Source organism: Triticum dicoccoides, chromosome 3B (assembly GCF_002162155.2).
Source record: "Triticum dicoccoides isolate Atlit2015 ecotype Zavitan chromosome 3B, WEW_v2.0, whole genome shotgun sequence".
Taxonomy (NCBI): domain Eukaryota; kingdom Viridiplantae; phylum Streptophyta; class Magnoliopsida; order Poales; family Poaceae; genus Triticum; species Triticum dicoccoides.
In genome coordinates, this window is record NC_041385.1 from 29,764,021 (window position 1) to 29,775,036 (window position 11,016).

General features: G+C 44.7%; 1 protein-coding gene across 1 annotated transcript; it reads right to left on the reverse strand.

Annotated features, from left to right (window-relative positions):
- Positions 1-5,112: 5,112 nt before the first annotated feature.
- On the reverse strand, positions 5,113-11,010 carry LOC119274528 (ruvB-like protein 1). Its single transcript, XM_037555242.1, has 12 exons — positions 10,853-11,010; positions 10,575-10,763; positions 8,811-8,942; positions 8,509-8,658; positions 7,985-8,140; positions 7,133-7,267; positions 6,965-7,030; positions 6,618-6,724; positions 6,312-6,411; positions 6,141-6,232; positions 5,804-5,873; positions 5,113-5,721 (listed from the first exon to the last, which is right to left on the reverse strand). The coding sequence occupies exons 1-12, from the start codon at positions 10,931-10,933 to the stop codon at positions 5,632-5,634; spliced, it is 1,368 nt and encodes a 455-aa protein (XP_037411139.1). The 5' UTR covers positions 10,934-11,010; the 3' UTR covers positions 5,113-5,631.
- Positions 11,011-11,016: the final 6 nt, after the last annotated feature.

Genomic DNA, 11,016 nt, shown 5'->3' on the forward strand with positions numbered 1-11,016 from the left:
GGCGGTGTGGCCATCTGGTGGCGGCGCGGCGACGGTCTGAGCCCGGGGTGGTGTGGCGGCTGCTGGGAGTTCCGGCTCGGCAGGCGGCGTGCTGGTGGGCGTCTGGCCAGATCCGCCCGGATCTTGCGCCTGGGGTCCGGCTGGCGACGCATGGGGGTGGTGGGAGCTCGCCTGAGCTCCCGTGTGCTTTCGGTCGGCGGCGTCTCGTGCGGGGCAGCGGGAGGTTGTGGCGGCCGACAGCGTAATGGTGGATGCGTGTCCAGCCGGGGGATCTCAGGCTCCCTCTTGGATGGCGCGGGCTGCGCTGGCCTTGGTCCGCGGTCGGCTGCCTCCTCCATCTCCGGGGAGGTAGCGGCGTGGTGGTGGTGGTGCCCTGGGAGGAGTGTGGCCGGCGACTCCGACACGTGGAGCGCGCCGGGCGGCGCGAGTTGGGCAGTGGCCGGGGTGGTCGCTGCTCCGGCCGTGGATGGATCCACGGTGGCTTGACAAGTCGGCTTCGGCGACGGCTGGCTCGTCCTGGCGTCGGTTCGTCCGTAGGCGGCTTGTATCGGCCTTTGACCCCTCCTCCTCCTCGTCCGGTCGCTATGTTCGGCGAAGGGCTGGCCTTCTCCCAGCTGCGGTCCATCGCTCGTCTCGCGCCCGGTGCGCAGGTCCAAGCTCGTCTCGCGCATAGTGCCGCAGGATTTAGCTCGTCTCGCGCACGTTGCTGCAGGACTGACCTCGTCTCGCGCACGGCGTTGCGAGACCGAGCTCACCTCGCGCCCGGTGCTGCAGGACGGGTTGATGGAGGCCAGGTGGCCGACCTATTGGGTCTCGGCGTTGGGGGTTGCCCAGGGGTGCAAAAGGTGGGACCTTTCTGCTCGTCTCTTTGGTTGGGCTAGCGGCAGATCTCGAGGGGGGTGGTGTCTAGGTCTTGGATGCCGGGGCGGCGGCCCTGGTGGTGGTTGCGTGCTGCTCTCGGGCGGAGACCGTGGCTTGGTGCTGCCCGGTGGCCATGGTCGTGTGGGCGGCATGGTCGCCGGGGTGTGGCGTTCGGTGGCGGTGAGTTTTGGCCGGGGCGAAAACCTGCTCTATCTTCGGACGGACCGGCGGCGGCGAAGCTCGTTCCCTTCTTGAAGGCGTCGTCGCGGCTCTCATTGCTCGTCGTGCGGCTCCGGGGGAAACTCTAATCCTTGGATTGGGCGGTGGCGGCGCTCCGGTGTCGTATCCTTCCTGAAGGTGCCGCTTTGGAGCCCACGGTTCGTCGTATGCGGCTTCATCTTCTCGTGGTGGTAGTGCTAGGGTGGTAGTGCTAGGGTGGTGTATCATGCCTTGGGTGTGTGCGTGTGTTGTGGTGGCGTGCGTTGTACTGGGATGTGAGGATCGTGCTTTATATATAAAGCGGGGCGAAAGCCTTTTTGGGTAAATGTTTTGAGGATGCTCACAATTTTCTGTCCTTTTTTACTAGCATACACACGAAGTTACTCGTATCCTGGATACAATCTTAAATATAAGTTGTTCGTGTTCTTTTGATTTTGCTTGATTACGATAAGAAAAAGAAGAAATGCTTCTATAATTGCAATATGGTCCGGAGTAGTGATTTTCTTTTCACGCCTCAAACTCTACCTCTTTGATCTATAGCATATCGCTGAAATTGTGTTTTTTTGTTTATCCCAGGTGGACTATGATGTGCTCATCATTGACTCCACCACCGCTGGTTTCGAGGATGGTACTCCCTCCATTCCACAATGTAGTGCTTCCTCTATCCACGTGCTTCAACTTTGACTGTAAATTTAACTACCAAGACCGATTGCGGCGGGAGCAAAAATTATATCAGTGAATTCGTATTTGAAAGAAATTTTCAATTATATAATTTTTTCTCCCGTCACAGTTGGTCTCATTGGTTAAATTTATGGTCAAAGTTGGACCTCGGAAAGCGCGGGCGCACTATATTTTGGAATGGAGGGAGTATCTCCAAGAATGACCGGACCCGTGAGCACGCTGTCCTTGCATTAACTCTTGGAGTGAAGCAGATGATCTGTTGTTTAATACTCCCTCCGTTCCTAAATATAAGTCTTTACAGAGATTTCACTATGAACCACATACGGATGTATATAGATGTATTTTAGAGTGTAGATTCATTCATTTTGTTCCATATGTGGTTCATGATGAAATCTCTCCAAAGACTTATATTTAGGAACGGAGGGAGTATGGTAAACTTGCTATTAAGCTTTGAAATGTTGATTCTTATGAGTGGCCATAAGATTTATGTATACTATTTTGCTATCCACTTGATCAGAGGGGTTCCAAATAATTTAGTACATTGACACTCCCATGTTCATTAGTACAAAAATGCAGTGTTGACTCTTGAGTGATCATAAGATGCTTGTACAATTTACCATAAGATGCTTGCAACCCTTATGATAACTAGATGGAGCAACCGAAATTCTGGAAGTGAACATGTTTTATATTATACTGAGTGTCTGTGCAACCCCTTTAATTGCATGTTTACTTCAAAGGTTTATTCCAAACTTGCAGCCCGGGTTCTTTGTAAGAAAACACTTTGTATGGTAGTATAAGCATTTCGTATAACGAAGACTCTAGTGCCCACATAACAGGATCAAACGACCAAGAATGCTTAAAAAATGATCATATGGCCCTGACCTTTGAGAGCCGCCGACAAGCCACACCAAGGGACGCCGCCTAGGATGCCACTTCAGGGATGAATGAGGGTATCGAGCCGAGGTGAGCCCCTCCCCTCCTGCCAATGCCTTTCATCTGGCTTTCCTTGGTCAGTGGTGCTGACCGTGGCGAACTAGTGTTGCTGATAATAATTTAACTAGGTGATTCCCCACGCGTTGCAGCAGGAATTCATAATTTCTAATGAATTATATATGAAGGAAATGATGTAAATCAAATGCTAATATTTTAAAATGTAGAAATGCTTCGTACTTGCATTGTGTGTGAAACAACTCATCAAAATTACAATGCACACTATCCCAGTGAGAGGGGGCAGCGGCCCCCTCATGAAAGGTCTGCCAATGAAGGAGATACACATCCCGTTCCACTCACAGTTAAACCACGAGGACCAGGCTCCAGAAAACATAGATAATCAAGCCTGCCTATAGCACAACATCGATAAAGAAGCACACTCGGCGTATCACAAGCAGACGTTGTTCTACCATACCATAGTCGTTCCTCCTTTCCAGTGTCGCCAAGCAGTGATGTAATGGTCAACCCCATGTCTACTAGTGTGTACAGCTATGACACATCATCGCCCGTGAGACATGGCACCTTGATCTCAAAGCATTATGTCGGAGGGACGACGTTTGTGCCAACGTCAGCCCCAAGAAGGACAGTAGCGACCTGAAGTCCACCGTTCAAGCCACAACGTTAAAAACATGGCTCACGGACCTGAGATTGTTTCCTGTTTATAAAAGACACAATTCTCGGCCTGCTTCGTAGTAGTAAATAAATAGCAATGTTTCTAACATTATTTTACATAACTAATTTAGCATAACCGATAGATAATTATATAGCAAAAAACTGAAAATATGCTTCCCAAAATGATTAAATACAACAAGAAAGTAAATGCATGAAGTATAGGAATCAAGGGTAAAAAATATTTTCATTAGCTAACAAACACATCCTTAACCTCTATCTATAGTGTTTTCTCCGACCTGAAACCTCAAACTATAAATTCTTTCATACTTCATACACGATATTACTCTGATCTGAACTTTCTTAAGAAGTCTTAAAGTAAGTAAAGTAATTAAGCATATACATTAACCTTTAGTAGTTACAACGTTTCAACGTCATGAAGCCATGATCTATAAGAGATAAGAGCCGTTGAAAAAAAATATGAACAATACAACCATACTATTTAGAATTCTGATGGAAATCTAGTGTATTGCGTGCGCCACGGCTTTTATTCAGGCTTCCTTTCCACCTTGAGACAAATTATTATCATATCTTGTCAATAAAACATTTGGCAATTCTCTTGTATATTTTGGATTTTCCTTTCTTTATTCTACCCTTTGGAGTAGGCAGCCCTAGGTACTTGGCCTCAAAAGTGGCTCGAGTAACTTACAACACCCCTTTAACCTCATCATGTAAGCACAGAGAGCAAGACTGGCCAAACATGATGTAGCATTTATCATGGTTTCTGGGCTAGCCAAGGTATTGATGATTTGTTGGACCCGTAGGGCATGCTCACACTCTGCCTTGAAGAACAAAAGTGTGTTATCCATGAACAACATATGAGATGTACATGGGGGGCTTCTACACACTTTTGGGTTCTATACATACGATGAGCATTGACCTCTCTATGCAACAGAGCTGAGAGACCATCAAAAAGAAATAAGAGAAAAGAGGACCGCAGGTCACCTTGCCGTAATTCGTGCCAGGGGACAATGAATCCGACATGGTTCCATTAAAATTTCGTGTAGTATCTCATCAAGGTCACACGTGACATTTTCTAGCTGACCCACTGATGAGCAAAACCGAAACCTTGCTTCGCTCTCTGAAGAAAGCTTCAATCCATAAGATCATACACATTAGAAAGGTCCAATTTATGTGCACAAAAGTTCTTATTATGGCAACGGGAGCGGATCTGGGGCACACAAGTGCGGGGGAGCCTATAGGGGCCCGCGGGACTGCATTCATCGCTCGAACGTGATTCTCTCCTCTAGGTCACGTCGGGGATCACTAGTAAACAGATTTTGAGATGATGCTCCTAAATAAAGGGTTCATTGGATGATGCAAAGAAAACATCCCTTTGATGTCTCGAAATATTTCTTTCACTCCGTTGCTGGACATTAAGCTAGTATATATACCAATATAAAAAGACTCAAAGCTCTTCCTCAAGAAAAGTCTCCTTCTCCCGCTGGCGTCGCCGCCAATCCGCCCCACCTCCGGTAGCCTTTGGGCCGTGGATGTGCGGAGGATCTCAGCTCCTCGCACAAATGTGATGGTTTTCTGCAATTTACTCGGGTTCTTCCGTTATAAAGAATTTGCTAGATACCGTTTCTCTCTCGTGCATTCACCAGCACCAACAATTTCTTCACCAGGTTGATAGACAAGCATGTTGACACCGCATTCCATCTTTTTTTACCTTACCAATTGGCTTGCAAATAGGCTTGCCAAAAATTGGCTGCAAACCAATCAGCCTCATTATCAATCAGATGTAATAAGTTACACAAGGCAAACTTACAGCACAACACAATACGTTACTGAGCTCAAGTGAGCAAGGCAACGTGCAATGACAAATGCTCAACAAGTTGCGTCGGTCTTAACGCGAGACATAATCCAAGAAATTCCAATTCTACCATAAAGGAAGGAATCACGACCTGATACATCCAAGGCTGACTGATAGTCAGAGGGGGGAAACGAGATCTAACCATTAATTAGCAAAGGCAACGAAGATGCACGATAATCCCTACACATAATCTAAACCTAATCAGCAAACAGAAGCCATAGACCAGAATCAAATTGTCCTCTTCAACCAATGGAAGTCCAGTCCAGAGTGCACCTGCTACAAGAACAATGCCCCCGACTGTGCTCTTGAAGTCAGCGCCTGCTTGCCAAGTCAAGGTAGGGGAAGACAGTCCAGTCACCTGAGCCGACAGCTGAGAATTCTTGTGCACGGGTAATTTAGGTGATGTAACTTCCCTGCTGATGATGAAGCAACTGAGCAGAGGACTTTGCGTCCAAATACAGAACACGAACTTCTTCGAGATCAGCCTGACAGAGGATCGTGAAGTCAGACTACAAGTGACTGAAATCAGTCTAGGAAGATGACATGTTATCGAAATTCAACATATACCTTGCAGATCTTCTCTCTCCCATTAGCCTTGGCAACTACGCTGGCAGGTGACAGCAACTGAATAGCATGTCTGCAAAGAGATTCAAGATCTATTACAACCCATTACAACCAACAATGCTTACACTAGACATACAGACATGTTGAAATTCAAATAAGTAGAACACTAAAAGTGGGATGACAGCAAAAAAAAACAGGTTGGAAACTGTCCTAACTTTAAAGGCTCGAGAAAGTCCTTCCAACCCACATTCCAGCTAAATTTAATTTACTTTTGCATTTCTAATCTTGGCATGGGACGCAAATGTGTGGACATAATCCGAAACAACAACAAGAACCATACCTCAAAGATGTCTGCTGCCCAACCTCTCCTAGAAATGCAAGACTGTCTTCATCAATTTCAATCTCCTCCACTTGTGCTCTAATAGCTAATATCTGCAACGCACAATAAACAAACATTAAATGCATTTCTACATAGGAAAGTTGATCACATGATAAGACAGGAAATAGGAACCTGGATCATCTCGATAGGGCCATATATTTGTGTCCGTACGATAACCAACCTATCTAGGAGGTCGACTGGGATACCATGGGGACTTGTCATGTCAGTTCCCCTGAATAAATAAAAGAGTTGTACAATCAGAAGATGTATAATAAGGGCAAAATAGTACATAAGAGCAATGTTTTTAAGGCGGTAAGGCGAGCACACCGCCCTGATGCCTAAGCGCCTAAAGTGGGCATAATTGCAAGGCGCTGACAGGGATTCCAGTATTGCAGTTCAGCATGGAGCAATTCACGATAGGTAAATCAAATTTCTTACCTTACAGTACATATTCCTCTGTTTGTAGCGAGTATTACAATTGGCGATAATGGGCTCTCGAGAGCACGATTAAGATAAGAGAAGCACTCAATGTCCAGCATGTGAACCTACAGATAAAATTATTATCATTAATGAAATCAGATCACTGTAAGGCATAGTTCTACCATTTAGTAACATAAAGCCAATTAGTTCAGGAGAACAATGCTGCTCCACAAGATGGACACGTGTTTATTTGGCAATAGGAGAAGTTGGAAATAAACAAGCCCAAGCTCATTCATATTTTAGGAAATCCAAAACAAACCTACTTAGACAAGTAGATTTTCAATCCTGAGATAATAATATAATACCTCATCAATGAACAGCACACCAGGTACAAGCTCTGCAATACCTTCGTCGATATATCTGTTAACCACCTATGACCATACAAAAGAAAAGGCACCCAGTCCAATAGGTCTATCAAAATTTGATCCAAATTTTAAAAAAAAATAAGATGTTGCATAACAAGAATTTTGAACCTTATTGATCTCTTGGCGCAGCTTCTCAGTGATTTCAGTCTTCCGTGACTTCATCATCTGGCCCATAAGGGACAAAATATCTTGGCCTCCTTGCGGCTGGGCATTTGCGGCGTCAAGGTCATGCAGTGTAACGTCCTATGCAGATGAAAGCATATAATTTACTTCTTTCGTTTGACTTACATTGAACTTGAAAACAAGAAGAATACGCTTCTATGTTACAACACAAACAGGAATTTTCACTCTATGCTATTGGAAAAGATTATCACCCACCGAGAGAAAATAGAGAACAAACCACGCTGAACTCGATTGTCCTTCCATTGGATGTAGGTACGTAAAGGATGATTCTAACTTTCTTTAGACAGAACAAGAACAACGATTCCTACTTAATTGGTGAATTCAAGAAGATAATAGTTAACTGGGTTTGAGCGGATGATCAAAAAAATGGCGCGCAATCTTATTAGCTTGCGAACTTTATGCTTTCTTATCCAGGAAGGCGCAATTAATAATGTGGACTGAGTATTTGATGCAATCTTATTAATCCTTAGGTTATGGATTTTACGTTTCTATTTTCTGGAATTTAGCGGGAGCAAGCAACTTACAACTACCTGGCAGGGAAACCACATATTTAAGCATGCTTGAGCAACACTATAATAATAAGAAGCTTCATCTTGACAAATGCATCATGCTTCCACCTTTGATCCTTTAGATTAGATATAATATGGTGCAATTGCATACTATATTATCTCAGATCCAATTACCAAAAAGTTGTTTTATGGATGGTACAAAACAGAATTGGCTGAACAAGTGTACATGCAAACAAATTATAAGGCTGAACAAGCGTCAAATTTGTACCTGCACTATTTCTTTTTTCTTGTGGACTTCCCCTTTGGGAATTGGCACATACTCCTCTGCTTCAAGATCGTATTCTGTAGCAAAAGCATCACATCTGCCAACTCTTTTCACTGCACCGCTGTTAGCTTCTATGTATATAACATCACCGACTGCCACCTGCATCCCGTATACAAATGATGAAATGTTAAGCAGCTTCATGCAGAAGACAAGTAGGAGAGCCAAGGCAAATCAACGAAAGTAAATTATAATGCATCATATCTCAATTTAAGTAAAGTCTCACGATGTTTTGTTATGCCATAACAGAAAATCTAACAATGAACAAGAGAAATATGATCATGCATGTGAGTTTCCATGAGTAAATACTTGCCATGAGTTTGCACAGGTTATATATTGCATAAAGACAATATTCTGAACACTTCAGATACGCAATCCACCCACTGTAATCCAAAGCGAAAATACAAATGCAACTTAACAGTCTAGCAACAGAGGAAGAGAGCAAGGGAGGGTAGGTAGCAGATAGTAACCTTTTCCTTGATTAAAGCATCATAAATTGTAGGATCTAACTTTAGTTGCTTAGTCCCTTTTACAGTCTTCAGGCCAATTACTACATGGCTAATGCTTTTCCCATATCCACCAGTTGAACTCTCAGATTCTTCTGGGGAAAGCTCTGTAACCTAAAAGGCAAGCAAAATAATATAGCCACAAGCACCAGAATATTAGTTGTATTAGAAAATGATTTCAAAGAAAGTATTCATATCAAGTAAAACACTAATTCAAGAACAATATCTTTTTCAAATTTGAAAAGGAGCATATATGCCACTCCTACCTCTCCTTCATAGACTTCTTTGTTTTCCTTTATACGCAAGCCTATAGCTCTACGAAAATTTTCCATCAGCACCTCAGTTTTCTTGACCTCTGAAGAGTACACTTCTGATCCTACCATAGGACAGAAAGGGACCTGCATTCCAGAATAGCAAGAGAAGATTGAAGTTTCTTCCAAAACAGAAATAGACATAGGGCATCAAATGTAAATCAATATATAACTCACTGCAAAAAATCATATACATTGAATGTAATGGACAAGACAGCCTGATAAATTGCTAGCAAATGCTAGTAATCCACCAAATTTACTCCAGCGTTTTGGAGTAAGTATATTTTCTAAAGAATACTTCCCATTAGCAGGGCAGCATAATGAAATATTTTGGACCAGCGAGAAGCAGAATAACTCAAAATAAAATTTTAATGACCAAGACAAATGGTAACACATTACTAGCTAAAATGATAGTACAGAACACCAATTTAGTTAAGTAGATGAAAGGAAATTCAACCACTCTAGCAACTTCCCAGCTACAACAAAATGAAAAGGTGAATGCTTCAATGCTCAGAGCTCAGTGAATTACTTTGGTTGCTTGTCTTACTAGAACTAGATGAGACCTTGCAAATGCAGAGCTGCCTGTTCATCATACAGCTGCTCTTCACGAGCAGTAAGTTAACATTTTTTGAGAAGAGAAGAGACTAAACGATCAAGGACTGTCCAGTAAGGTAGTAACAACCTAGCCTCCAAATCTATATCTATATCTATACCTATACCTACTAATAAAGCAAGGTGCGTTTCTCTAATTTTTTAACCCATTCACCCACATTATTATTTATAATTTTTTGAGAATTTTTACTATCCATGGTGGTACTATTTTTTTGCACAGTTTTTGTTATTGGGCTCCTGAAAAAGCTTGATGCTGTTATTGGGCCACGTTTATGTTCTTGGGCCAAAGCCTCTAGTCCCAAACAAGTTGGGGTAGGCTAGAGGTGAAACCCATAAGATCTCGCGACCAACTCATGGCTCTGGCACATGGATAGCAAGCTTCCACGCACCCCTATCCATAGCTAGTTATTTGGTGATACTCCAATCCTTCGGGTCTCTCTTAACGGACTCCTCCCATGTCAAATTCGGTCTACCCCGCCATCTCTTGACATTCTCCGCACGCTTTAGCCGTCAGCTATGCACTGGAGCTTCTGACCTTACCGCAGTGCTGCCTTAAATAAAATCTTGATTTGATCCGTCACCTTTTTTTTTGTCCGTCACATCTCCTGGCGGACGGCGCCTCGTACGGCCGCTTCAAAAGCCCAAAGGGAAACAAGCAGGAAAGTGTGACCGCGTCAGACTCCTTCACACGTACTCCGTCCCCATAAACAACCAGCCCCCGTCGCCTCTCTCCCTAAAAAATCCGCAATCACAGGATACGTGGCTCCTGCGCGACTTCCCATCGGGGGAACTCCTCCGGCGAAATCCGCATTCATACAATTTTATATCCGTAAGTATGGGCATTGCATTCATGAAAATGTTGCCTTTATTTGCTTGGGCTTTTTGCTATGAAAACATGATTGTGCAGGTTCGAGATTTTGGTGGTACACAGAGTCTTTATAATGCAATGCTCCTTACCTGCAGGTTTGAGATTTTCTTGGTACAGGTTTGAGATAGTCAATGTACACCTTTATGTACCCCGCCCCGGAAAACAAGTTGTACATTGCAGCCAAACATTTAACAGTAGCAGTAAAAGTATCTGGCAATTTGTGAGGGAAAAGCGCGGACCTTGCTGCCCAGCTCCTGGGAGATGCCGAGAGCGAGTGCGGTCTTGCCGGTAGCAGGTGGGCCGGCAAGGAGCAGCGCGCGTCCCGCCATTTTCTTCTGGCGGATCATGTCGACCACAAGCCCGCACGCCTCCCTCGCCTCCGCCTGCCCCACGAACCCCGCCGACATCCCTATCGCCGTCCCATTGGCCTGCAAAGAAAGAAAAGCAAACAAATCCTGAGAAGGAAAATTCCTAAGCCCGCATCGCAGGAAGAGCGGAGAAGCAGCAGGAGAGTTACGTCGAGGCCGAGGCCCTTGATGTGGGTGTGGGTGGCGACGCGCTGCTTCTTCGACGTCGACTGTACCTCCTCGATCCTCATCGCCGCCGCCGCCGATCTTTCTCTCTATCCCGAGGCGGCTAGGCTAGGGTGCGGGGGGCGAGAAGACGACGCGGCGGCGCAGA